This window comes from Hyaena hyaena, unplaced genomic scaffold (genome assembly GCF_003009895.1).
Source record: "Hyaena hyaena isolate Hyena2069 unplaced genomic scaffold, ASM300989v1 scaffold_37, whole genome shotgun sequence".
Taxonomy (NCBI): Eukaryota; Metazoa; Chordata; class Mammalia; order Carnivora; family Hyaenidae; genus Hyaena; species Hyaena hyaena.
Window position 1 is genome coordinate 5,103,665 of NW_024080669.1, and position 26,408 is coordinate 5,130,072.

Below are 26,408 nucleotides of genomic sequence, written 5' to 3' on the forward strand. Positions count from 1 at the left end.
GGTTAGACTGTACGCGTCATAAGTGCTTGGCCCCTTTACTGCTGGGGGCTCTGATTAAAAAGTCCTATTGAGATGGGCATGGAGGAGGGCATGTGTGGGGATGAGCACCGGGTGTTATATGGAAACCAACTTGACAATAAACTATTTGTAAAAAAAAAAAAAAAAAAAAAAAGTCCTATTGAGCTCACAGTCTTTTTAACAGGAAGGCAGCTAATGTGATGGTTACAATTGAAATAGCACAGGCATGGACACTGTAAGTACTTTCTTTTGTCCCCGTCTTTCCTTGAAAAGAATTTTCACACCTCTAATCAATGTTTCCTTTCACACAAGAGATTCTCATCCTATATGTAAACACTTGGACTATGCTTGACCTCGGTTCTTCAGCCCTAACGTTAAAAACCAGTAGACACAAAGGTAAAAACAGCTTGATTTAAAGTTAAGACTCTGGGCACCTTTGGTTTGGTGCGGTATCGGGGATCACTCTCTTGGAAGGGAAGAGGAGAAACAGCAATTCTTGCAAATGAAGTAGTGAACGATTAAAGGATTTGGTGGGGACAGGGGGAACTTTACATAATTCTCTAAAATAGCGCTTTGCCCTGTTTTCAAAACCTGATGGCTCCGGTTTCTAAGTTGATGGTGGAATTATCCAAAATCTTTTGACCAGGAAAATTTTGTTGGCCTTAGATACATCAACAACTAAGCTTAGGAACCGTGAAGGTAAAATCCGGCTGTGCTGTTTCGTAGCTACCCCTTCCAGAAGGAGCTTCAAGATACAGGGAATTTGCAAGCACTGAGATTTGCAGAACTGGACCTTTGTGTAACTTGGGGTGGTTGATTTTAGTTAGACCCTGAGCCAAACGCCTTGTGGCCAGCCGCTGCCACCACCATCAGTATTCCTGGCTGGCCCCCCTTTATGTACATTTTGGAGTTAAAGGTGAAATTCCATCTTTAACCCCCTTGTGGTTGTCTGAACAGTGATTGATGAACTAGATGTGATTCCCTGCAGACCTTTCAAAGAGTGGATGAAGGATGGAATTTCAGCCTTTTTTTTTTAAACCAGGCCTTTTGCTTAATACAGCTTTTAAAATTAATGTCCTTTTTTGAATGCCAAGAAAACAAAGGGAGTTTCTCAGAGTGTATGCAGCCTGACACAATAGGCCTTAATTGGTGTCAAGGAGATGTTATGATGAGTGGGGAAATGCCCATTTAGCTGATAAGACTGAAAAGTGGAGCCTCGTTATGAGCTGTCATCTCAACGTGTATTTAAACTATAGCAAAACTGAAACATATTTGCCATATAGATCATAATGACTCCAAAGGAGCCATTATACTCTATTATGTAATTACATAATCAAAGCATGCATAGTAATCAGCTTTTGGAATTCAATGCTAATCAAACATACCTATAGTATGTGTTTAAGCTAAAATAGAGAGCGTTAATTTGCCATTAGTCAACTAAACAAGAATGTGTATACAGAATATTCATGAATAGCTTAATGTGGTGTCAGATGATATTTTTTTGTTTTGTATTCAGGGGAAATCAACAATTTTAATTGAGGAAAAAACCAGCACTGAGGAAGATTACTCTTTAGCTTGCCGTTCAAAAATTTGCCTCACCTTTTACTGATTATAAAAGTAGATTAGATTAAATTCGATATATTCTTCTTTCCATAAGCTCAAGTGACACAACACTAATTCTATTACAGGAGATTCTTAATGAGATCCTGACCATCTCCATACAATAGGATATAGTGTTCTAGATGCTTCCTGTAAAACAAAGCTTAAAACACAAAACAAAACATAACCAAAAAAACCTTGAGCTTATATCGCTTTCGTAACTAGAAACAAATCCATAGATGTTATTCACAAATAGCCACGAACAGAAATACCTTCGTGACCCAGTAGGAGATGGGGTCTCTGCTTTTGGCTGGGCCCGGGTATCTTCATCCACGAAACCAGAGCGTCGATCCCCTGCATTCCTTTCAGTTCTGTTGACCTTTGATTTCATAAGCATTCTGGAAAGAAGACGGGGACACACATGAAATGTTTTGGTTGATGTCGCAGTTATTTGTGGACTCGGTTTATTCGCACTCCAGGCTTATGAGCTGTGCAGTTCGCATTCGTAATTATTTTGACCACGGAGCAGACAGTCCTTGGAACAGACAATCAACATATTCAACTTCACTGTTTGGGAGAGCAAAACATGGACAGGGATCAAAAAGGTTAAGAGAAGCTTTGTAAACAGCAGACGGATTGAATGCTTTTGATTTTAAATAAATATTCAAGTATTCACAAAGGTTGAAGTATCACCTCTCTCTGAAATAAAGAATTATATTTATGTTGAAGTGGTCTTGCCCTTAACCTTGGCACACGCTGATGGACTCCTCTCTTTGGTCACTGGTTCTCACTGTCTCTCGTCTACACTTTGGATGACGGAATACGTTCCTGTAATGTTTAAATGGGACTAAACTCTTTCATCAAAAGCCTTCGCGGCTTGAACTTCAAATAATTTATTTTCAAATTACTTTTACTGTAATTCTTATTAATTCAAATAGGCTTCTGATTTGATATAAAATGCTGTAAATGCAAGGAACGGTTTAATGAATTGAAAGATAGGACTGAGTCTTTTAAAGGAAATGTGCAAAATATGCTGACAATAATTGCTTAGATAGAAATCAAATCTTAATGGCTTTGTTAATGATTTGTAGTGAACACTGTGTTTACGTTGACTTGGGGGAACATACGCATTTAGAAAGATTTTTTTTCCCTCTGGATTTCAACAGAATCTTAATTTTCTTTTCCTGAGATGTACTCGGTTCTAGTGCTCACTCTCTGAAATGTTCACAGGCATTGCGGGGCCTCTGTCGGTGATGGTTTTATTTGGGTAGAGAGAAGGGTGGTTCTTTCAACTTGGGCACGTACCTTAACATGGTTATAAAAATGGGGATCTCATGGAAAGGAGAATGGGGGAAAGCCATTTGAAACTTTAAGACACGGAGAGCCTGGGGCGTGTGGGTGGCTTAGTCAGTTGAGCCTCCGACTTCGGCTCGGGTCATGATCTCACAGTTCATGGGTTCAAGCCTCATGTCGGGCTCTGTGCTGCTGACAGCTCGGAGCCTGGAACCTGCTTCAGATTCTGTGTCTCCCTCTCTCTCTGCCCCTTCCCTGCTCATGTTCTCTCTCTGTGAAAATAAACATTAAAAAAAATTTTTTTTAAAGACACAGAGGGCTCACAGACAATAAAATACAAAGTTCTCATCAACAAGTTTTTTGACTCTTCAGAAAGTCTAAACTTAGATATCTCTTAGAGGAGAAGAATTCATAATCCTGAGCCTTTAATTAGTGCAAAATTTCCAGAACCGTTGTGGCTCTTTGAAGTTAATGACTACGTTGATCGTTGGCAGGATTTTTTTTAAGCAATCTGTATTTTTGGTTTGACTTCTGCCTATTTGTGCCGATTTGATATTGGGTTCAGTCTAACATACAGCAGAGTAGGGGGAATAAAAAGGTTTCCCTAATATGGTTTTGCTCCTGAAGGAATAGGTCAGGGGACTCGATTTGCTCTTTCTCTAGGCAAACTATCTTCCCAGTTACGAGTGCTCTGCCTTCCTCGGTGTCAGTAAGAGTTTACATAGTTGCCATAGTATAAACCAAATTCTGTTCTAACTATGACTTGCCCTTTTATTATAGACTTGACTGGAGACATTCCCCCCGGGGTAAATGAAGTGCTTTCTTGATTAACAGCCAGGCCGTGGGGGCGAGCTCTCAGTGTTGGCCAATGCCCACCATGCACGGGTAATAAAGGCATTCTCCAGGGGTAAAGTGTGCCGAGTGCTGAAAGAAAGAAGTGGTAGTAAACAAGGTGTTTTACATTCAGGACAGTTTCTCTCTCATCTTGAAGTGTGTAATTGTGTTCTGGATAAATTATGGAAATTAAAAAAAAAATCAGAAGTTGCTCATAGGGAAATAACCCTCTTTAAAAACAAGTAAATTTTCCAAGGCTGAGCCAGTAGAACCTTGGCATCAGATCCTGATGTTGGCCGGTTAAAAAGTACAAACTGTATGGGCCAGAGAAGCTGACGGAACTGGGTTCAAACACCAGCTCCGGCACTTAGCCGAATTACATTAGGCAACTTGTTTGAATTTTTCTGGGTCTTAGTCTCTAACATGGGGATATTGAGAACTCCAGGAGTTTGAGAGGGAAATGTGTACAAAGCAACCAGCACAGTGCCTAGCACTGCATAGACGTGTGCTCCCTTCCTCACTTCTCATCTGGGCTTCGGGCTTGGAGATTTGCCCCATCACCCCCTTCAGGCGGCCATATTGTGGATGGAATAGAATCCCGTCAATGCTAGTGTGTTGTGTAATGCCATTTAAACAGAGCTTATAGCAAAATGACGTTTCAGGAAAGAATCCATGAGTTAAGCCGATTGAAGAGTGAATTAATAAGGGCTTTATAAGCCAACGCCACCCCCACCCTTCCTCCAGCCCTAATCAACCAAGCTGAAATGGTCTTTACTAATCATGAAAAAAAAATTTTTTTCTGTTCTTAGGCTATATGCTTTGTCTGTCTTGTAAATAAATGTTCTGGCAACTTCTAGTTTACTACAAGAAACTTGCTTGTGAATGAACGGGCTTCTCCGGTGCCAGTGCTGTATTTTTAGAAATCGGGGTGGGGGAAGCAAGTAGGGAAGTTATAGGGAATACAGTTATTGGTATAAATTAAAATCCAGTTTGATTCTGTCTCCTGAGCCTCACCCATATACAGCAAATAAGCAGTCAAAAATGTCTATACATGTCGGACATTAAATTACCTTTCTGTTAACAGCCTTATTTAATGCCTACAGTATATCGTACCTACTTGATTTCTTTTGCCGAGAACATGTGCTATTTCTGCCTTGACAGTACATCTGCTAATTGAGTTTTAGAAAATCAACAAGGCTTTTTTTTTTAAAGTGGATTATTTAAGAAAGGCACCTCCGTTGTCTGCTTGTACCCTTCTGCTACACATCAAGTTGTGTTTTACAACAATCTAATTGTCATGATATCTATTTCAAGGGGAAATTTATCAAGTCACAGTGCACCCTTCTGTTTGGAAGAAATATTTGAGGCTGTGAGCAGAAATTATTTTTACATAAAGGCTCCAGGCAGTTAAGAGTACTGACATACATATATTCTCATCACTGCCATTCACTCTCTTTGCCTCAAATAAATAGGTCATTATTACCCCGTTGCAGCCATCTTACGGCTCCTCAAAGTATGTAGCTCTGTTTAATATAACTGCTGTCCAGCTGATCTGTATAATTTATTGGTGATTTTTGCAGTGACATTCTTGTGCCACTGTCAGCCAAGGCGCTTTGATCTCTTTTAGCAAAATGTTTCACTATCGCTTGTAATTTTTTACCATTAATATTATGACCATGTTAACATAGCTAGGAACTGTCATTATCAGAGACATTGGATTTTAGGTTGGCTTTACCAATTTCAAAAACTAATACAGTTATGATGATGGTACCACCATGCATTTGCAGAGCACATTATGTGCTCGCACACACAAGGGGAAAAACATTCAGATGGCAAAAATTGTACCTGAATGATTTACTCAGTGATAACACACTAAAGGAATATGGTCTTCTGTTACTTAACTCTAAGTAATAATTAAGAAAGCCCAGACTTTTTGGGGCTCAGTCGGTTAAGCGACTGACTCTTGACTTCAGCTCAGGTCATGATCTCATAGTTCGTGAGTTGGAGCCCCACACCCCACGTGGACTCTGCATGGGATTCTCTCTCTCCCTCTCTGCCCGTCCCTCCTCTGTCTCTCTCTCTCTCAAATAAATAGATAAATAAAACTTTTAAAAAAGAGAATGTTTAGACTCTTTAACAGAAAAAATCCCCCTGATTCTGTTTTATTGCCTTAATTGCTTAACACACAAAGTCATGGTCAACTTTTCTTTGCCCCCATCTCCTGTGCAAATGTTTGATAGCTTTAATGTGAGGAGGTAGATGCTATTCAGAAAGAATATACTAGCATGTCAAGGAAAGACTAAAATTAAGCGGTATAGTTAGTTCCACAGAAACTATTTTATTAGGGCCCAGTCGAACTACCCCTGGCTTTAATAAGTTCCTATGCCTACAATATGGCGGTCAGAAACTCTAAGGCCTTGGTTTATGTTGAGGGGATTAACGCCCATCACCAGCTAGCCTTTCCTTAGATTCCTTCTATAAATTGAAGAGTCTTATTTATGTTGGTAATAGACTTCTTAGGTAGAGGAAGTGTCTGCCGATAGCCCAGTAGACTCCAGTAGATCCCAGTAGACCCCATGTGGTATTCTAATCTCCTCAAGGCAAATCCCATGAGTTAAGATCAATACAGCTTTGGAATTGTGCAGTTTAATGTCTCCTTAATTTCCTTACTAGATTGGGTTACCCCAAGGAAATAGGATATTGTCCTTTCTGTACATACTTTTGCCAGGGCCAGTAAAGCCACCTTGAAAAGCTTGCTTGATTGGCAGGAATTCCCTTCCCCTTGATCTTTTCTCAAGTCTGGGAACACACCGCTCCCTCCAGCTGGCTTGTGAATTCTGTGTTCGTCCCAGTAATCCATGTGGGAAAAAATAAGCATCGCTTTTTGGTTTTCGTTTTGGTTTTCTTGATCACTTTTTCTTGTTGTTATTCTGTCACATGGTTCAGCCCACTAAGCTCTCACTGCTGGATCAAGCTAGGGAATATTTACCCTTTCCACTCACTACCAGCCCTGGGGGCCTGCATTCTCACACCCCGGTTAATTTGGTGTATTCCTCAAGCACAAGAATTTTTATTTTTATTTTACCCCTCATTCTCTCCTTTCTAATCCCCTGTCGGAGGCTGGTCTGTTTCTAGGTGGATTTGGCTGGATGCCATGTCACACCCTTCTCCCACTTCCTCAGTGTGCCCTGCCAAAAAAGGATCCTTCAGCAGAAATATGATAGGTGGAAACCCTCCATTAACTCTAATTGCATCTCTATTTCTGCTCTCCCTCCCTCTCTCTCTTTTGCAGTAGTATTTATCTTTGACCTTTGTTTCTAAATGTGACAGAGTTGTTTTGGGGTTTGTTGTTGTTTGGTGGGAGAAGTACATAAACCACCCTGATCTATGATTACCTACAAAACCTGAGAAGAGGATCTGTGTGCCTTCATTCTTGCATACACACTACCCCCCAGCACGTGGAGTTGCCTAATAAATGTTTGGATTTGACAATTACAGAAATGATGGTGATGAGGAGGGCAGCTAGCTTTGTAAGAAGCTAGACACAGTGCTAAATGCTTTATATTTATTACCTTTCTCAATCTTTCCAGCAACTCTGAGAGACGGCTTTGAATTACTGTCCCCATTTTGCAGATGAGACACTGGCTCAGGGATTTTAAATAATTTACTTGAGATCATCCAGCCAAAAAGCAATCTTCCCATTTGGCCATTGTACACACCCATTGCCCATTCTACATTTTTTGTTCCGCAAGTGAAGATTGGGTATCCATCCCCCCCCCACCTCCCATCCCACACATTGCAGCTTCTGAAAGGCTAGTACAGTGTCCTGTGTTCGATATCCTCTGCTATTTCAGGTACAGAATTGGACATTCAACAACTGCTTCATCTTTTGCTTTTGAGTTGAATTCTGCTCTCCTCCTACCTGTGCTATGGATCTTATGGAACATTTATGAGGGGCCCTGGCCACCATCACTAATCTCAGAAGCAACAAACTAGAGCAGATCTGGAGATAAGCCTGTATCAGTGGATCTGAAAGCCTTGACTTTCTGATGTGTTCTGAAAGAGAAGGTCTGAGTGGCTAGATGGGCAAGCTATATAGAAAGGGCATGGTTCGGACTGCCTGGGGCTTTGGATGAGTCTGCAAGGTGTTCGTTTCCCAGAGCCAAGTGACTGAACTGTAAGCCCTCCCGGGATTTGATTGAGATTCCAGAGAGTCCTAGCTGGGTAGGTCCTCACTCCCACTAAACAACTGACCTGCCTGTACCTTGGGAATGTTGACATCCACTAACGAGATTATTTACTGAGCCCTCCTCCCCTACTTCTGTTAAGTGGTCCCTTGAGTTTTCTCTGAGGCAACCAAAGAGCTTAGCTTAAGGGCATGTGAGCTGAGGTTGAGTATATGTTTCTCCCCTACTCCATTTGTGAGAGCTGCAGCTTCTTAGAAAAGTCAGTTCTCTGACCTTTCCATACCTCTCCAACACACTCCTTAACTGGAATAAGATATCAGACGCTGGGTCGCTGGCATCCTGACTTTTGAGAGCGTGTTGATTCCAGGCTTAGTTGCATTTTGCCCCCTCGATCTCTCAGGGATTAGTAGACTGCCTCTTGTGGAAGCCACCCCAGCATTGCTCCTGGAGCCCGTTTCCTAACACATTTCTTGCTTCTCATTTTAACTGAGCCATGAACCAAATTTTAATTAATGGAAATTCTTTTCTCCTTTTTTTCTTTGCAAGGCGATGGACAGAATTTGTTCACGAAAGACGTGACAGTGATCGAGGGAGAAGTTGCGACCATCAGCTGCCAAGTCAATAAGAGTGACGACTCTGTGATCCAGCTGCTGAACCCCAACAGGCAGACCATTTATTTCAGGGACTTCCGGCGTAAGTTTCCATCTCTATAGTATTAGATGGCAACTTTGTTCCCCCTATGTGTTGTCTTGATAAAGAGATTGCCAAGGCCTCCTTTCCTAAATTTAATGTTAGATGCTTAAAGTTTAGTCAGTTCTTCAGAGGGAAGAAAGAGACATGTAATCATAATCTTTCTACTTAATAGAAACCTTGAATGGTCCCTTTTAAAAGTAAAGCAGTCTTACTTTGCAATAGGAATTGATTGTAGGGATTCAAGGTGAATTGCAATTGAGTCCCGGACACAACAACTCAAATAGGGGAAGGCAAGGAAAATATAGCATTCTGAAGGGTAATCTGTTTGGTTTGAAGATTGAAGTTTCCAAGGCAATCTGTGCCCCTAGAGACAAGCCGAAACTTCTGTCCCCATAGCCTCTGGTGGATGGAGGTTACCACGTGCTGAAACCTTACCGAATATAATATCTCAGAAGCTGATCATTGAAACTTAATTGTATACCTTAGAAATGGTTCAGGTGGATGTCTGACCTTAGCAAGAGCAAGAATCGGGTTGTTCAAAACACTCCTCTTTGAGAACATCGGTACCTAATCAAAGCAGGTATTGAGGAATGTCCCTTCCCATCTGCTTGTCCCTCTTCTCCCCAGCGCCCCAGAACATTCAGGAAGTATGGAAAGAGTTGATAAAACTAAGGAGCATCTAAGAGGGTGAAGAAAGGTCAAAAGAGAGGAGTCAGGCATTCTTAAAGTGAATTTCGGTCATTATAAATGAATCTAGCCTTTGTCAAAATTAAGGACTTTAAAGGTGAATATTGAAATTAATAAAAAGCCCACATACGTTAATTTTATGGTGACTCTGATCTATTCTATCCTCCTGTGTGTGCTATCCTGGGTCATGGACTTCAGGAAGCCTCACCTCCAACCATACCAAATACAAAGATGCCTCCAAGTTAAATGGGATTGTTTTGCTGTAAAGATTTTTTTAGTTACTTCCATTTTGCTCTTGAAATTACTGCTAGTGATGTTTTTGGGGTTTCATAATTTGGAACCACCTTTTTTCCAAGGGGAGTAGGCCCTACTCACCTAACTTTTGGTGCCCGGAAGGCTCTCACAGCCTGCCTTTCCTCTTGTTTTCATTTTGCTGAGATCCAATAGAAAATGCTATACAATTTATAAGCAAGTGCTGAAACTGACAGCAAGGAGCGTATGTGTGCACACGTGTGTGCGTGTGTGCATGTGTGTGCACACATGTGCTCATACACCACAGGCCCCACGCGTGTCACTTTCCTTTCGGACAAGGTTGTCTGTCTACTTGCAGTTACCGCTGAAGCCCAAAACAGTAATTCGACGGGCATGAAGAACAACAGGTGCACAAAGGATTGCTCGATTTTTCTACTCTGTAGCAGCCTTTCCAGTTACCCGACTTCCTTCTCACCAAGTTCAGGAAAATCGGTGGTCGGTCCTCACCGTCCTAATCACTTGCTACCTCTGTGTTTTGTCTCGCAGCCCTGAAGGACAGCAGGTTTCAGTTGCTGAATTTTTCTAGCAGTGAACTCAAAGTGTCGCTGACAAATGTCTCGATTTCGGATGAAGGAAGATACTTCTGCCAGCTCTATACCGACCCCCCGCAGGAAAGTTACACCACGATCACAGTGCTGGGTAAGAGAGGCGTGGGGGCGTGTCCCGGGAACCAGAGCCGGGTGGCCCTTACTAGCGATGGCTTCCAGCAGCAAAGAAAAGGTTAACAGTAGATGTTGCTCTTCAAGCCTGTTTGAGGAAGAATCACCACCCATCTTGGTGAATTTTAAAGATAGCCTATTTTACCAGACACTCTAAGGAATGGCAATCAGCGGTCTTTAGAGATTCTGCCTTTTTGGGGGCTTCAACCCTCAAGCTTCAGAAGCAAAGATAAGAGAATTTAGAGCTCTCCAATGAATCACTCACCGCATGAAATGTCATTGCTTCTAACTACCAGGATTTACTTTTTCTTCTGTTCAGGAAAGGAGGAGATGGGCTATACCCCATCTCTACCCCATGGCAGAGCGCAGTTATAAAATCCGCTTAATGACTTTTCCTTCTGAGTTACATCTCATTTAATATTGTTGATCTCCTTATCTCTGGCTTTACTCACTGCCTTGTGTATTGCTTATACTCCAGATTATGCTGTAAAAATCATACCCCGTGAACACACACTTTGCCACAAATTGCAACCATTGGACATAAAAGAATTAAGAGCTTCTAGGGAGAGAAGGCTGATGATAAGTAAGGACAGTTGACAGGCTGCTAAGGACGCCTCTAGTGAGCTGAATGTCTTCAGTTACAATCACCAGATTGTGATTTTCAGGAAGTTCCCAGTAGCTAAGTTTCCATGTTTATATTTTGATACATTCAGCAGATATTCCTGTCTTGTCTTGAAGGCAGCCTGAGTTAGTCACCTTTTAGACAAACCTGTACACCGGGGCATAACACCAGCTGATGCGGATTTTTGAAGCTGAGTTTTCAAGGACGTTCACTGTAACATGAGGCAAGATCTCTGATTTGCACCTTCAGAAAGATCATGAATCAAAGTCTATTTGAGGCGGCAGAGTGCAGCTTTTCGGTGTAATGATATGAAGATTAGGAGGACAGATAAATATGAAGGACGTTTTTGCTTGGTGTGTGTGAACATATGTGTATTTATGGATTTACGCATTGAGCTGCTGCCCCCATTACTTTGTTTAAACACGGCTGTAAAAGGGAAACTAATTTTTTTATTCATTAAGCTAAAGCATGTCCCTAGCACTTACATATGTGTTCTTGGTAAGAGGAACACTGATTTGAGAAAGTCACGTTTCGTGTCGGGCCATGCAGTTTCTAATGTGGTCTGTGCTTAATGGTAGATGGCTTTCAGACGTATGTGTCTGTCTTTAATTTTAGCATTAACCCATATGAGACCTGCAAAAATAAGAACCGTGAAAGGGATGACTATTTTGGTATTTTGCAAAATCACATACAGGCACTTGAAGTTTTCTGTCCACCTCGTTGTTCAGAAGTATTTTGGAGTAAGTCATTGGCTGCACAGACTCCAAACTGACCATCCGCCCATTGACCCGTCATCGTTCACAACCTTTCCACAAGAGTAACAGCAATAGAATGGAATAAACTTCCAGCATCTTGAATTTTCAGGATATTTTTCTAGGTATACCTTTAAAAACAACTATTTCACAGGAAGAAGTGATAATAACAAAGATTAGCCATCCCGCCCCACTTACAAAGCACACAGGTAAGAATCTAGAATCACAGACTTTGAAACAGACCCCACTGTTCTGGCTCAGGCCCTTTGTGTCTTCTACCCTGCGTTGTTTTAATAAAATCCTGAATGCTGCCGGTTCAAGCGTATTCCCCAAAGGTGCACATCTTTTGTTTTCAGGAGCATAGCTGGCCACGGGCAAGCAGTTACTGCCTGTCAGTTTCCGGTATCCGGTACATTTGCTCTCAGACCCACTGGATTGGGCCAGTTTGACTGAATATGCCCAGTGGTTGGGAGTCAGCATGACGGCACTAGACTTTGGAGAGGCATTTATGCCTGTAATCCTGCTGGAGGTCTGATTATTCTAGAAGTAATAGGTTCATGCTTGTATTGTATAGAACCATTAACTTAAACATACTTGAAAGTAATACTAGTAGATGTTCTTCCTGCAGGTATTATGTATTCATTTAATATTCTTGCCATTGAATTGACTCTAGGATTCTTTGACGGAGTGAAATTGTTGTCATCAGTGTCTGAGTCTTTCATATTCCAAAATCTGACAATTTCCACTGATACTCATATATTCAAACCTTTTTCCTAAGGTTTAGAATTTTCGGATATTCTAATGAATGAAGAGTGTTCTATTAGCATCTTCGTTTCTATCTATGGTTCTCTGAAAAGGAATCCATATATATACTTCCACAGCTGTCAACCTTCTCGATGAGTAGAAGACGCTCATTTTAGTGCATGTGCCTGTTAGTTTTTGGAAGCATTCAAGAAAACCTTCAGCATAATTCTAAGACTCAGAGATGGTTATTTGTTAGTATTATCTTATCTGTGTAAAAACGAAAAACTCTCCGGTGATACTCTGCATGCATTTGGGTACCATGTATGATATCTGTTCACTCTTTACACTTGATGAGTTTGGTCCTTTCAGAGGATAGGCCTCTCTTTATACCAGAATTCCAGGAAACAGGAACACGAGAAAGAATACACCGCTTTAAGATAAATACAGTTACTGATAATAGTAGCTAATATTATTACAGTCCTGTCCTTTTAAGATTAGTGTTCACTCTTAAGATTCCAGGAACAGAAGAACCTAATTATTTTAAAGGGTTTGGGAGTAAGATTTCACATACTGATCAGCTTTAAGACTCCTCTTTTGTTGTAATTAACGTGTGACTCATCTTGATATTGCTGATTTTTTTTTAATGTTGTAGGCGTTAATGTTTATAATGAGCACTCATATAGAGTTGAGATTAGCTGAGAAGAACCTTGACATTTCTTTGCTATTTTCTAGTATTTCCCTTCTGTGGTTTTCATTCAGGTTTTCATCTGTATGCACCTCCTTACATACATCTTTGGTTATTTTCATTAATGGCTGCAGGCAGTTTTTACTAAATGCATCTGTTTAGTGGAGCATGTATAAGTGTATTCTCTGGTTAGTAGCAGTTTTAATTCATTTTTCGTATAAATGGATTTTTATACTTTACTAACCACTTTTGTATTGGAGTAGACAGTATGGAGTTAAAGGGGAAACGGGACGATTAATAGACCAAAATAAACTTTAAGTTTTTCTTGCCCTGCCCTGCTTTTTCAGAAACACTTAAATCACTTCATTTATATTTTCCAAAGCTTTCTTGCTCTTGAAAAAAAAATCAGAGAGAAGTCACCTTTATAAGTGATGTCAGTAAACCATTAGGACTCACATTATCAGATTTGATTTTATGTTTGTAAACCACACAACTGCCACCATACTTGACGGTTTCTTATATTAGTAAAGTCAGAAATCCTGGCCACAACCTTGGGAATAGTGTGTACTTGGAAAAAAAATCACTCCACTCTCTCACGATGCTCTTCACAACAATAAACAGGTCCTTTATTCTTCTGCACCGGTCCTATTTTCCCAGACTTGGGAAAATTTCCACGTGTTTACCTTCTCTACACGGTTAGATGATGTCAGCTCTTTAGGAAGATAGCCCTAGGAGATAGCACTGTGTCACCCTGAAAGGTTAGGGAACTTCACCGGTATGTCTGCTGCAGAAGAGGAAGACTTAGCATGGACTCTGTCCAACAACAGATAATCCAGATAAGGGTCTCTTTGCTGCCGGTCAGCCTCTAAACCTCCAAACAAAATCTAAGAGGCATTGGTAAGTACTCCTCTGGCCTCATTTATACCTGCCTTTTTCCATCTCCTTCCTTTGAACCAGCAAACATTATTGTTAGTGTGGAAAGAGCTTGCCATCGTCTCCATGACCATCTCTATCTTACAGGGAGAATAAATACCACTGAAGAGCCCTTAGTGGTGGTTAGGAGAAGCCTGTGATGAGGAGAGCTAAGGTGCCTTCAGGCTCGGCATGAGCACGGAGAGTGTGGAGGAAAGATACTCGGGAACGCACAAGAAACAAATACCTGACAAAGCCTGGCTGGGGGCCATTGAGACTTGACAGTAGTACGTGCTGCAACCTTTTAACTACTCCTGGATCTCCTCCCATCCAGATTTCCAGGTTACCAGAGAGCGAGCCGTAGGTTTTTCTCCACAAAGCTATGCACGCAAGTTGGAATTGAGCTGACTCCATCCTGTAGTAACTTCCAGGAAAGAGAACGTTAGCTCTTTGCCCTCTTTGTCATGGCCGAGGAGAACCGCTTTCCTGGAGTCTCCCCTACTCACTTTGAATTTCCTTAAACTGAAGAATCTCTCTTCAATTACATTGCTCATTGGGAATCATCGTGTTTGGCAACATCAGAAATTACTTTTAGTTTTGTCTGAACCTTGACAGGAATTCTTACCTGACTTTGATTCCTCACCGAGATCTTATTTTCTCTAGGCTTGGGCAGTCTTTTCCTCTGACATTTGCTCTAACAATGGCATTTTGTTTCAGTATCCCTATGATACTGCACCTAGAATGGGATAGTATTCGTTGGTCCCAAATGTCCCTTCTCTCTATGCATTCTCTATCCACCATCGAGGTGCGCAATGAGAATCCATAACCGTCCTGATTGTCATCTACCAAGAATTATCTCCGTTAAGGAAATAGCTAGCTGAAGTTGTCCCATTTACTTTTGTCAACTGCCTTTCTGTGTCTCTTAAAACGCTGGCAGATGTGCAGTTCCAAATTGGATGTTAGACTTTCTTTCTGCTTACTATTTTTTTTATGTCAGCCAGGGTAGTTCTTGGTCATGTTTAACTACTCATTTGGGCCATATCACTAGGGCAGCACATCCAGTTGAGCAAATGGGTTTTCCCTTTACACAGGGAACAAAGAAGAGGCCTGGTTTTGCTCTCTGTCACTCTCTTTGCCACTGTCTTGCTGAGAAACATAGGCAATATGTCTGTTTCTTCTTCCATCATTCTCGGTAAGAATTTGTAAGGGCTTCAGTTGAGTGTAAAAGTCTGCCCGTACACAGAATTTTACATTGGGCTAGAAGAGGTGGAAGTCTCAAATATGTGGTTTAATCCCATAATTTATTGAAGCGGTATCAGAGATTTATTATTCAACTTGATCATCGGGATGGCATGTTTATACATATTTAATTTCTTGTTTCTCTTCTGAGTTGAGAAACTTATTAATCATAAGTCTCAGAACTGTCTTTGCTTATTCATGGTGGTCAGGGCACATAGTCCTAGATTCACTCTACTGAATTCCATATTCTTACTGATTTTTATTTCAGGAAGCTCAGTCTTCAGGTAAGGTTGCACCTTATGCAAAGTTTCACTGCCAACTCAGTTCCGTACAAGATAACATACTTTCTTCACTATCCCCATCATCTTACACACTCTGGATTTGATATTCAGCACTGTAGCCCTAAAATATTTTATCCTGACCATCTTATTCCATATGCTTAATACGTTTTAAAAAGAGTAGTTTTAATTCTGATGTATAAAATTGACTTGTAAGCACTTAATAGTCTTGTTCACCTTTGCTTTCTAAAATCTGGCGCATTAGACTTGAGAACGTGGAAAAATGACTGCAAATTAACTGGCATTTCCTATACTACTGCATCTTGCTAGCCACTGGATTTTATCATTACGCCATCCATTGGAGGTCATGATTGTATTGTGGCGCTCTATGAATATTTTTAACCGCACCTAGAACTGGTTCCGAGGCACAATTTTTCTGTGTATTTTTATGGTGAGTGATTCTTTTAAGGGACTCCCGGTCTTTGATTCCAAAGCTGGTTGTCTTTGGAATCTTTTATATGAAGATTAAAATCCAAGGGTTGAGTTCAAGGAGAAATAGTCCTTTCAGATCCTTCCAGGTAAGGATGATAATTCCATTAGTATGTACTGTCTTACTTCTATATCTACTTCCTGGTCACTTTTCTAATAACTGATTGACACCTAATCTGATGCCTACATTATCATAGCTTGGTCATTGATAACTTAGGGAAATGGGAGAATGGGCATTTTTTTCTAAGGAAATTTTAGGAGAGCAATTCTAAGTTAACAGCTTGTGCATGATTCACTTTGCTTGATGATACCTTTGTCCTTCTTTTTTTCCCCTCTGGTAGCAGTTTGTTTTAAATTCCCATCAGGAATGTCCATTATTTGTCTCCTCCTTTTGATAGCAGTGGTGCTAGTTTCTCATGAAAAGAAGGCTATGTGCAGAAATGGATTCCATGTTTAAAAAGCGCATATGTTTCATTTGTAGTCCCACCACGCAATCTGATGATCGATATCCAGAAAGACACCGCGGTGGAAGGCGAAGAGATCGAAGTCAACTGCACCGCCATGGCCAGCAAACCAGCCACGACTATCAGGTGGTTCAAAGGGAACAAGGAGCTAAAAGGTGAGGCGCAGGCTACCCTGTACTGGAGTGGTTGGTGGGCACCTGGTGCCCGCAGGGGCATCTACCTTTGTGGAGATTCAAGATAAATGCACAACACGCCCCTAAAACAAAAATAGCCACGTAAGTGTCATTTATAACCAGTTACTAAATGTGATGTGTCTGAAGCCAAAGCATAAGGGTGTTTTATTGAACCTAATGCATATCCTCCTTGTGTGGTTTGAGGGTTTGTGGTGATAGGTGTTCCTGGATACTTACTCAGATGCTCAGAAAGAACTAGACTTCTAAGTCAGAGCTCTGTAAACCGGGAAGAACTACTGTTAGAGGTGTCCCTGAACTCAGGTTCTCATTTTGCCTGTGACCCAGAGTGGGTCAGAACCCCAAATTCTCATGTTGTACGTTTGGAGGGGTGGGGGATGTCTAACAGTCTTCATGCTGAAGTCCGGGTCATTCTAACACACCCTACCGCAGTGTCTGCTCGCAGATCCTGCGCTTCCCTGCAGGGACGCCTTGCCAAGTGGACTAAGAATTTGACCTTCATTGTGAATCTGCAGGCAGCCCTTTTCTCATGGCACCTGGACTTCGGTCGCCCATTTCCCCAGCCCGTTCCTTTACCAGGTTCCCAATTTATGATGGCAGCACAAGCCCACAAACATCTGCCGCGTCCGTCGTCGTCGCCCCTGCCACAGCCCGTCCCCTATTTCAGCCTTAAGTGTCAGTCGTCTTGAGTTGTAGGTACATGGCGGCATTCTCATCCCGTTTCAAGGCCACCTCGCAAGTAGTCTTCAAGGGCTAACAAATGTCCTCTGGTCATTTGACAGAAATCCCAGCCATGTGCCACAATTTCTGCTAAAATGGGGACATTAATATTACAGATTTTATGGGATTCTTAGGGAGATGAAATGAGTGAATGTTTGTAAAGCTTGTAGCTGGTATCTGGGCCAAATAAGTGCTCTGTATGTGCTTGTTAAATAAATTAGGAGTGCCAGGAAGGAAGAATTAGCCCTTTCGGAAAGGGGATCTAAAAATCTATATCTAGAAACAGATAAATCTATATATAACGGCGTAAGTTTCAGAAAGCTTGCTCTGTTTTAATCTCCCATTTCCTAGGTATGGTTTTGGAAGGAAGGAGTTTCTCATTTCCCCTCTGCTTTTCTAAGTGAATTGAGCCATTAAATGTGTACCAATAAGTACAAAACATTAAAAGAAAGTTAATGGTGCGCCGTGTCCTGGGGAGTGCTGAGTTCAGGAAAGGGGCCACCTTGGCTTATTCATCCCATCCGGAAGCCTCCTCCCCCCTTTTCTGGGTGTTCTTGGATGTGTCTCCCATCTGGCCCGAAGCCTGTGTCTTACTTTGCTCTGCCCACTGCCACTGCGTTTTCTGTGGTCTTCTAAAAGTCTGAGTTTAAACATTTCAATTTCAATTATGTAAATCCATTTAGTTACTTTCCCTCCTAATTGTTGCTGATGGGGGTGGGCAGAGGGGGTTGTTTATATCTCTCCTCCTGATTGAATTACTTAGGGGATTTGGATGATGTCCTGGAATTTTTAAACCACATGACAGCCTACTAGACGTTTCAAGTTCAGATGGTTGTAGGGGTGAAAAGCTTCTCTCTCCCTCCTCCACAAGGCCGTCAGCAGTCAGGTGGCACCGAGGTTCAACTTTCAGCTGCCTTTTTGTGGGAGGTTTTAAGCTAGACGACACATATGTAATATGTTGAAATAAAAAATGGTATATGTTATGTGGGGTTGAAATATATCTTACATACTATCCTGCAAGGTTGAAAAGTCGGAAGTTATCACTTTGTCCGTTATCTACCCACAGCTTACCCTGGCCCAAGCGACTTCCATCATCTTTGTTAAAATAGTAATGGTAAGGCCGGCGAGAAGTGGGGAATATATAAATACAGGGTGATGGAAATTCACTCGGCTGGTTTCTTGGTGTTTTCTGTGTCCTCCAGGCAAATCGGAGGTGGAGGAGTGGTCAGACATGTACACTGTGACAAGCCAGTTAATGCTGAAGGTTCACAAGGAGGATGACGGGGTCCCAGTGATCTGCCAGGTGGAGCACCCCGCCGTCCCCGGGAACTTGCAGACGCAGCGGTACCTCGAAGTACAGTGTGAGTACCTGTCTCAGTCCGTTCGGGGTTGCCATAACCAAGGGCCACAGGGGGCCTGGCTTAGAAGCAACGGTAATTTACCTCTCACAGTTCTGGAGGCCCGAAGTCCAAGATGCAGGTGCGCCGGCATGGTTCTGTGGGCGAGAAAGCCCTCTTCCCGGCTCACAGCCACCTGTGTCCTCATGTGGAGGAAGCAGCTAGAGCTCTCTGGGGCTCCCTTCCAAGGTCCGAGGGCACTAGTCCCAGTGGTGAGGCTCCAGCCCCAGGATCTGAGCGCATCACAAAGGCCCTGCCTCCTCAGACCCTCACAGCAGGCATTGAGATTTCAACAGACGGATTTGGGGGGGGGGGGGCGGACGCACACGTTCAAACCACGGCAGTACCCGCGTATTTTGTACTGAGGGCATAGAGGAACAGCTGCCTAGAAACTCTTCAGAAGCCATTTATTGAATACATATGTTTTAAATAGTATAGAGTTTATATCTTGTTGTCCTAGTAGTAAAATAATCAAAGGATTATTTTATGGAAACACTGCCATATTGTAGAGTGCCAATGAAGTCGTTCAAAATACTACATTTAACCCAAATGAGAAACTTTAAAATGATTCCAATCTGTTCTACCACATGACTTCATTAATTGCGTGAATTTTTGTCAATTCAATTCACAATTGAATTGTGAGTATTGATTACAGTCACTCCTTTGTGAACCTCACAACCTAGGGAAATCCATCCCATTTTCTTAGCCCCCTCGGAAGTACTGGATTTTTTTTTTTTTTATAGAGGGGCTTTTATTCCCATTCTGCATCAGCATTTTGTTTCACATTGCACGTTCCCTTCCATCTTTAGCTTAAAGTGTAGCAGTGAGTTTAAAAGTGGAACTCCTTGAGATCAATGCCATGGTCTCCATGGCTTCATCAATAACAGCTAGATCGCGGTGAGTGCGGTTATCTCCTCACTGTGCCCGGTGAACTAAGGATGCCCTCCTTATTCTCTTCTCTGGACGCTCCTGCTGGCCAAAGTGTTGTCTGCACAAAGCTATCCTTGCAGCGAAGTTGCGGCCAAGTAGCCAACTCTCACTATTTTTTTTTTTTTTTAAATCAGAAAGCTTCTGTAACTGACAGTCCTCTGAAAAACTTACAGGTGATATTTGAGTGTGCACAGTGGAAATGTTTGGTTGGAAAGGCAGTGACTGGGGGTCTGATAGACCCAAAGCATTACCACCTATGAATTCCTCCGTTAATTGGCTAGAGCCGCCATAATAAATTAGCACAAACTGAGTGGCTTAAGTAACAAGTTTGTTCTCTCATGGTTCTAGAGGACAGGCATCTAAAATCACGCTGTTGGCAGGCCGCCCTCCCTCCAAAGGCTCTAGGAGAAAAGGCTTCCTTGTGTTTTCTGGCTTCTGGGGGCCCCCCGATATTCCCTGATCTGTGGCTGCGTCTTTCCAGCCTCTTGAGGTCATCTCGACATGGCCTTCTCTTCTCTGTGTGTCTCTTACAAGGACACTTGCTGTGGGAGTGAGTGGAGTATGCACCTACTCTGCTAATGCGGGATGGCCTCATCTCACGATCCTGATCTTGATTACATCTGCAAAGACCTCTTTTTCTAAGTAAGGTCACAGTTGCAGGCTCCGGGGTTAGGAGGTGGGCCTATCTTTTGGGGGCCACCATTCAGCCCACTACAGTCAGGATCACTCATTCGAATTGCCCGAGCCAAACAGGGGCCAGGAAAAGGTACAACAGGTTGCTTCTAAGATACCAATCTCATTCTCGTCCTTTTTCTACTCTGTGAGTTGGGCTCAATTTAACATTACATAATGCAGGTTTTTCTTGTTAATTCGTCTCTTCTCCTTCATTATGTAGCTTCATTATGGGCATCATGCTTATAATTTTCATATCACTAAAACTATTGTGGTGTAATGTCCCTATAATGGGAAAACAGAAATGATCAGATATTATCTAAATTGGCAGAGAGTAGGTTTCTTGTGACTTTGTTAATATGTAATTCATTTAAGCAAACTTAATATCCATTAACTTTTCCTTGTAGGGGCCCATTAGCTTTAATAATACATTAACTCCTTTGTGAAACCTGAGTAGACGTTCACCCAGGCCCCACCCCTAAACTCTTTCTGGGTCCCCAGAGTGTCTTTGTCTTCTGTGTTCTGTAGATTCAAGAGAGGTTTGTCCTTCTAAGAAAAGGAATAGAGCTCCCTATCTGAATCCATTTGATTGACTTCAGTCTGGCAGAGCACTGCTGGCCCTCCACCAGAGGGGAGTGGCCAGTGCCTTCCAAAAACGAAGACACACCTATCGATCACTTTTGAACTCTGACATGGCACCCTTATGTGGGAGACTGGGTTGTTGTTGTTATCATTATTATTTATTATTATTAACCAAAGTGACCCACACAGGCATTTTATTCTTGATACTTCATTTTTCAGAATGTATATAAAGAGAAAGTCTTTTTGCATAAAAGGTTAAGAGTTATCAACCTTTCTAGTAACCTGAATGGGAATTTAGGGTCTGGTTTGGCATCTTAAATAAGACTCTGTGCTCAGGAAGTCCCCTGACGGTTCACTGCCCTCCTTTCCTGGAGCATTCCTGACAACTTGGCGGAGTCAGCTAGACATTCCTTCAGTAGCTCCTTCAAACACGACTGGAATTCTCTACCTCATTTCCTACCAGCTTTCCTCCCCTGAACACCAGCAGCTATGCAACACCAAAACAGCCTCCTGCATCAGAAGCCTCAGGCCCTCGGTCGTTGGGCGCTAAAGCTTTGTCGGTCATTGGCCAGCACTTGGTGGTTTCACCTCATCTCTCTCTGCAGACAGGCAGCACCGTGTCTTGATGGCAGTGAGAAAAAAGATGCTTCAGTACATGAGATTCAGCAGCCAGTCTGTACGCATGTGGAATCATTTTGGATATTCTATGAGGAATAACATTAGACAGTCATTTTTTAGTTGGCCCAAACCCTTAGAGTCAGCAGCCCTTAACCTTCTTAAAAGCCCTTTAAAAGTCCCATAGACCTTGGGGTGTCCAGATGGCTCTGGTTGGTTAAGCGTCCGACTTCAGCTCAGGTCATGATCTCATAGTTTATGAGTTTGAGCCCCGCATCAGGCTCTGTGCTGACAGCTCAGAGCCTAGAGCCTGCTTTAGATTCTGTGTTTCCCTCTCTCTCTGCCCCTCCCAGCCCCCCTCAAAATTAAATAAACATTTAAATAAATAAACAGACAAATACATAAATTTAAATAAAAATGAAATAAAAATCCCATAGACCTGGAAAAGAAGAACAAAATCACGTATTCACCACGTTTTGCTTACAATTTGAGGAGTCCATTTATCCTAAGGATTTATCCTAACTTCATTGATTTGAGGACCAGTTTTCCCATATCCACAGGTCATCTATACCTTCACCTCGTTCAGAATTTGTCTTTCAGGGGCACCTGGGTGGCTCAGTTGGTTAAGCGTCTGGCTTTGGCTCAGATCATGATCTCCAAGTTTGTGAGGCCAGCCCGCATCGGGGCTGTGCGCTGACTGCTCAGAGCCTGCTTCAGACGCTCTGTCCCTCTCGCTCTTTGCCCCTCCCCCACACTCGCTCACTCTCTCTCTCTCTCAAAAATAAATGTTTAAAAAATAAATAAAAATAAAAATAAAGAATTTGTCTTTAATCACTCTATCGTTTTTCCTTAACAAAGTCCTGTGTAAAAATATTTATCAAATTAGGATTTTTACTTATTATAGGTATTTTGTTTAATAAGCATCACAATAAATATACAACTATTATTTTTAATGTCCTTTTCTTTGCTACCTAAAACAATTTTTTTATAATATCAGTTGTAAGCATTAGGTTATCACCATTAAATCTGAGCTTGTCCATGAACCTCAGGTTCAGAATTGCTCCTCTCTGGGTACATACAACTACCTTACCAGGGAAATCTGACCTGATGGCATTGGTATTAAATAGTACACTCCCTTGGTTCAGTCCTGGCCCATTTGCTACATGAAGCCTTATGGAAACCTTTCCTCCTTCATCGAAGACAAATGGATATTAATCAGGGTATGAACAGGGTAAAATGGCAGATCATGGATTTGAATTCTGTATAAATTATGTTCTTTTAAGAAAATCACTTTTTAAAAAGGAAGTAACGAAAACCTACATTGCGCGTCACTAGACAGCTTACTTTAAATATGGCGGGGAAAGGAGGCGGGGGAAGATGGAGTGCTGCCACATTGCACAGAAGACCAGGCTCGAGCTGCACCTTGGAATTGCTTTAGTCTTGTGGATTTAAGTCCTAATTAATTGAACACAGAATCTTGCAGTGTTTGTTTGTTAGGACCCTTATTTGTGGTACCAGGAGAAATTGGTGTGCCCAATTATGTGAAAAATCAGCCAGATGTGTATGCTGTCATACTTTTAATAATCTTTAAGTTTGTGGTGAGTACAGATATTAATTGTGTAGTATGCATTGAAGTGATTAACATCAATGTAATTTATCATCTGGAGATTTCTGAACATAAATAAATGAGTTGTTTTGTTCAGCAAGGTGTTGACCCCTTCAGAATTAGTGAATTAAAGCCCCCCCCCTCTTTTTTATTATAAATATGAAAGGCACCACAATCAGCCAAGTGTTCAGTTATTTGATTTTCTGGGGCATTAACCGCTCTTGTTTGTGACATTTCCCTGTTGGGTGCTCGTTTGCAAGCTCATTAATAAGGTTTTCTCATAGGAACATTGCTGGGAATGACGAACATACAGTAAGGCTCCTAGTTTCGTCGCTTTCATTGTGAGCCTCAGCAAGGATACGGCAGCAGCATGCGGTTAAATGTTTAAAACAGAAAATAATTACGCACAGAAGCTGGCATTCAAAGCTCTCCTGCCTTAGATGTGAGGCAGAGAACAGTTTTGCCTTTTAATGTACTGAGCTATATGACCCTAAATTCTTTCCGTGCATTTTTTTCTTTTTCCGCGTGTCTGTGTACACGTCGCGTTGCTCAAATGTACAACACGGTTGATTATAGCAAGAGCGTGTACAATTGTGGCGCAGTGAGTGGAGCTTCAGATCTGAAGGAACGTACTCCTGTCAAATAAAAGCCTGTTTGAAGGAGAACAGTTCACTGTCTGCGCGTTAAAAGGAAACTGTTTAAATAGCATCAAGGTGGCAACACATAGTGACGTAAGCTGGCGATTCAAAGAGGATCTGTGACCCTCAGTGTGGAATTCAGATTGCCGTGCAAAGCGGGAAAAGCCTCGCTCTGGACCGAGGTGAATCCGCAGCTCTTGAATCACTGCCGTGTGTCTTTTGCTTCCGCGCCCCACCCCCCCCCCATCCCAGCCTTGCTCTTTAAAGTGTTTTTGCAAAAATCCTCGTCTTGTGAGGGTTTCGTCTTGTGAGGGTTTTGTGTCTGTGGATATTAAAATAAAAAGAGCGAGAGAGAGAAATTGAGATGAGTTTTGAAAGGGAGAATGAAAACAAAGACTCTAGAAATGGATGTTTGAATAACTTCCCTCCTCTGATTATCATCTGATGGTTCATTGGGTGTGTAGGCACCATTTTCAAAATGAGTTTTATTGACTCCCTATAGGCGGGTAATTTGTAAATCCATATTCCTGTTCATCCAGGGTCCTGGGAAGGCTAGATTTCTTCTTGCATTCCCCTGATTGGGGGAAAATTGGGCATTGAGGGCATGATCAAAACCTGTTCTTTATCTGTGCCAAAATAAGTGTTTCTCTAGTATCGACAGTGCCCTGCAGTGAAGGAGGGAGAAAAACCTGGAAACAGGAAAATATTTTCTGCTCGGAGTGGAAGATAAGACACAGTTTCCAAGGGCGGCTCCTGGATCCATCTTCCCTGTGTCCTTTCTGTTCCCAGGTTGTATTCTTCACCGCCGAATAGCTGGCATTTCCCGACTGGGCTGGCTTCTCTCTGATCTCCAGTCTCGTCTTTTAACAGATTACGTTCTTCTTCCCACTCTCCCTTTCTTGTATTTTTTTTTAAAGCAACGAATTGAGTTTCAGGGAAGTTATTCTGGTATTTATTATTCCTCACGGAGACCCCCTGATTCAAACGAATGTTTTAAGCTGTCACTTTTTGCGTTGTCACGGAGCGGTGGCAGGGCCAAATTCCTGTTATTATTAACTCTGTGGCTTGTTCTTGGAGCATTCTGTGGCACCAGAGGGGGCAGGAGGCTGAGAGACCAACATTCAAAAAAGAGTAAATGTCAGGCCAAATGCATTATGAGCGAGACTTGGATGAAATGGTCCTTCAAGAAAGAAAGCCAACACCCCTACCTTCTGAAGGCTCACTCGGTAGATAGAGGCCTCTTACAAAGGACCGTCTTCCAAGGCTCGCTGTCCGACCTGATGTATTTGGGGGAAGATGTGTCTCTGTGGCTGTGGACATTGAACACCCACACAGCGAAAGCAGTCGTCTAATGTGTGCTCCTAATGTTTTTTAACTCAAGGTCAGATTTCGATTCTGGGGAAGGTTAAATGGTTGTGAAGTTAAAACTGCAAATCTAAAGCCAGTGGTTAAACAACATCTTTTATGATTTCCCTTAAGAGACCACCTCGAGCTGTACCAGAAATGCTAAATACATGTGTAGTGAAATGGAAGCAGGAAATCAGAACACCTGATTTGGGGAGCTGGATTGACCTTCCGAAAGAATAATACTGTTCTATTTTGTGATAAGGGCCGTCGAAGTGATTAAACAGGACTGGGGTGACTCTAATGCCTTGGGGAGCCTACGGGGTCAACCCCAAGCTGGAGCCAAAGTCCCCACACTCCAAAGAAATGAAACTGAAGCCACAACCAATCAGGAACAGCCAAGTAGGCTTTCCCCAAATAAGGCAGCTGCTTAAGTCACAACCAATCAAATAACGTCCCTTGCTTGGTTTCTCTGTCTTCTCTGTAAAACCGTTTCCCCAGTCCCTGTGGCTGGAGCATATGTAGTTTGTCGCTCTATTTGAATCAACGTATGCTCACATAAACCCTCAAAAATTAACCTTAACACGGTTAAGATGTATTCATAATTTGATTCTGTCTTTTTAGTGAGTAGCAGAGCTTGGCCTACGAGTGCATGCCCCATGGCATATTTCTCCACGTTCTTATTCATCCATTTACTTGGTAATCAAGTATCGAATCCCTTCTGCGCGTGCCAGGTGCTGGCACCATCCTAGGTACGCGGGATACAAAAGAATGAACACTTTTCTTCTTACGGAGCTAACCTTCTTGGGGAGAAAATCACGCCCTGAGGCTCTTCTTGCCCAGCAACATGGGGAGGAGTGCCGTGTGAGTGTGCGGCCCGTTTGGCAAGCGCTTGAAAACAACTCTCTGTCGCAAACATTGCAGAATAAAATTTGATTCTGTTGGGTAAACAGTAATTTCGGTATCCGCAGAACGACTTGCAAGTTGCAACAGGGAGGAATGGCATTCCTGCTGCCGGCGTGGGGCGCGTGCTCCCGGGTCCCAGTCCCTCCTCCCACACGGTGGCTGCGAGCTGCACGAGCACAGTTGCGGTGCCCAACTCTACTACCCACCTACCGGCAGGAGGTCCTTCACCTTGCAAACAGACAAGACAAATGGCAGTGAAAATTATTCATGAACATATTGTGACGTTAGAAAGCAACCCGTTTCCGAGATGCGGAGGTCCTCTGAGAGCTGGCTGTGACTG

At 42.3% G+C, this 26,408-nt stretch overlaps 1 protein-coding gene across 5 annotated transcripts in view; it reads left to right on the forward strand.

Annotated features, from left to right (window-relative positions):
• The window catches only part of CADM1 (cell adhesion molecule 1), a 331,788-nt gene that overhangs the window by 256,745 nt on the left and 48,635 nt on the right, over positions 1 to 26,408 (forward strand). For all 5 annotated transcript variants that reach the window (XM_039229286.1, XM_039229287.1, XM_039229288.1 and 2 more), the window contains exons 2-5: positions 8,478 to 8,624; positions 10,110 to 10,262; positions 16,485 to 16,622; positions 18,581 to 18,739. In XM_039229286.1, the coding sequence (XP_039085217.1) occupies positions 8,478 to 8,624; positions 10,110 to 10,262; positions 16,485 to 16,622; positions 18,581 to 18,739 (597 nt within the window). The remainder of the gene's footprint in view (positions 1 to 8,477; positions 8,625 to 10,109; positions 10,263 to 16,484; positions 16,623 to 18,580; positions 18,740 to 26,408) is intronic.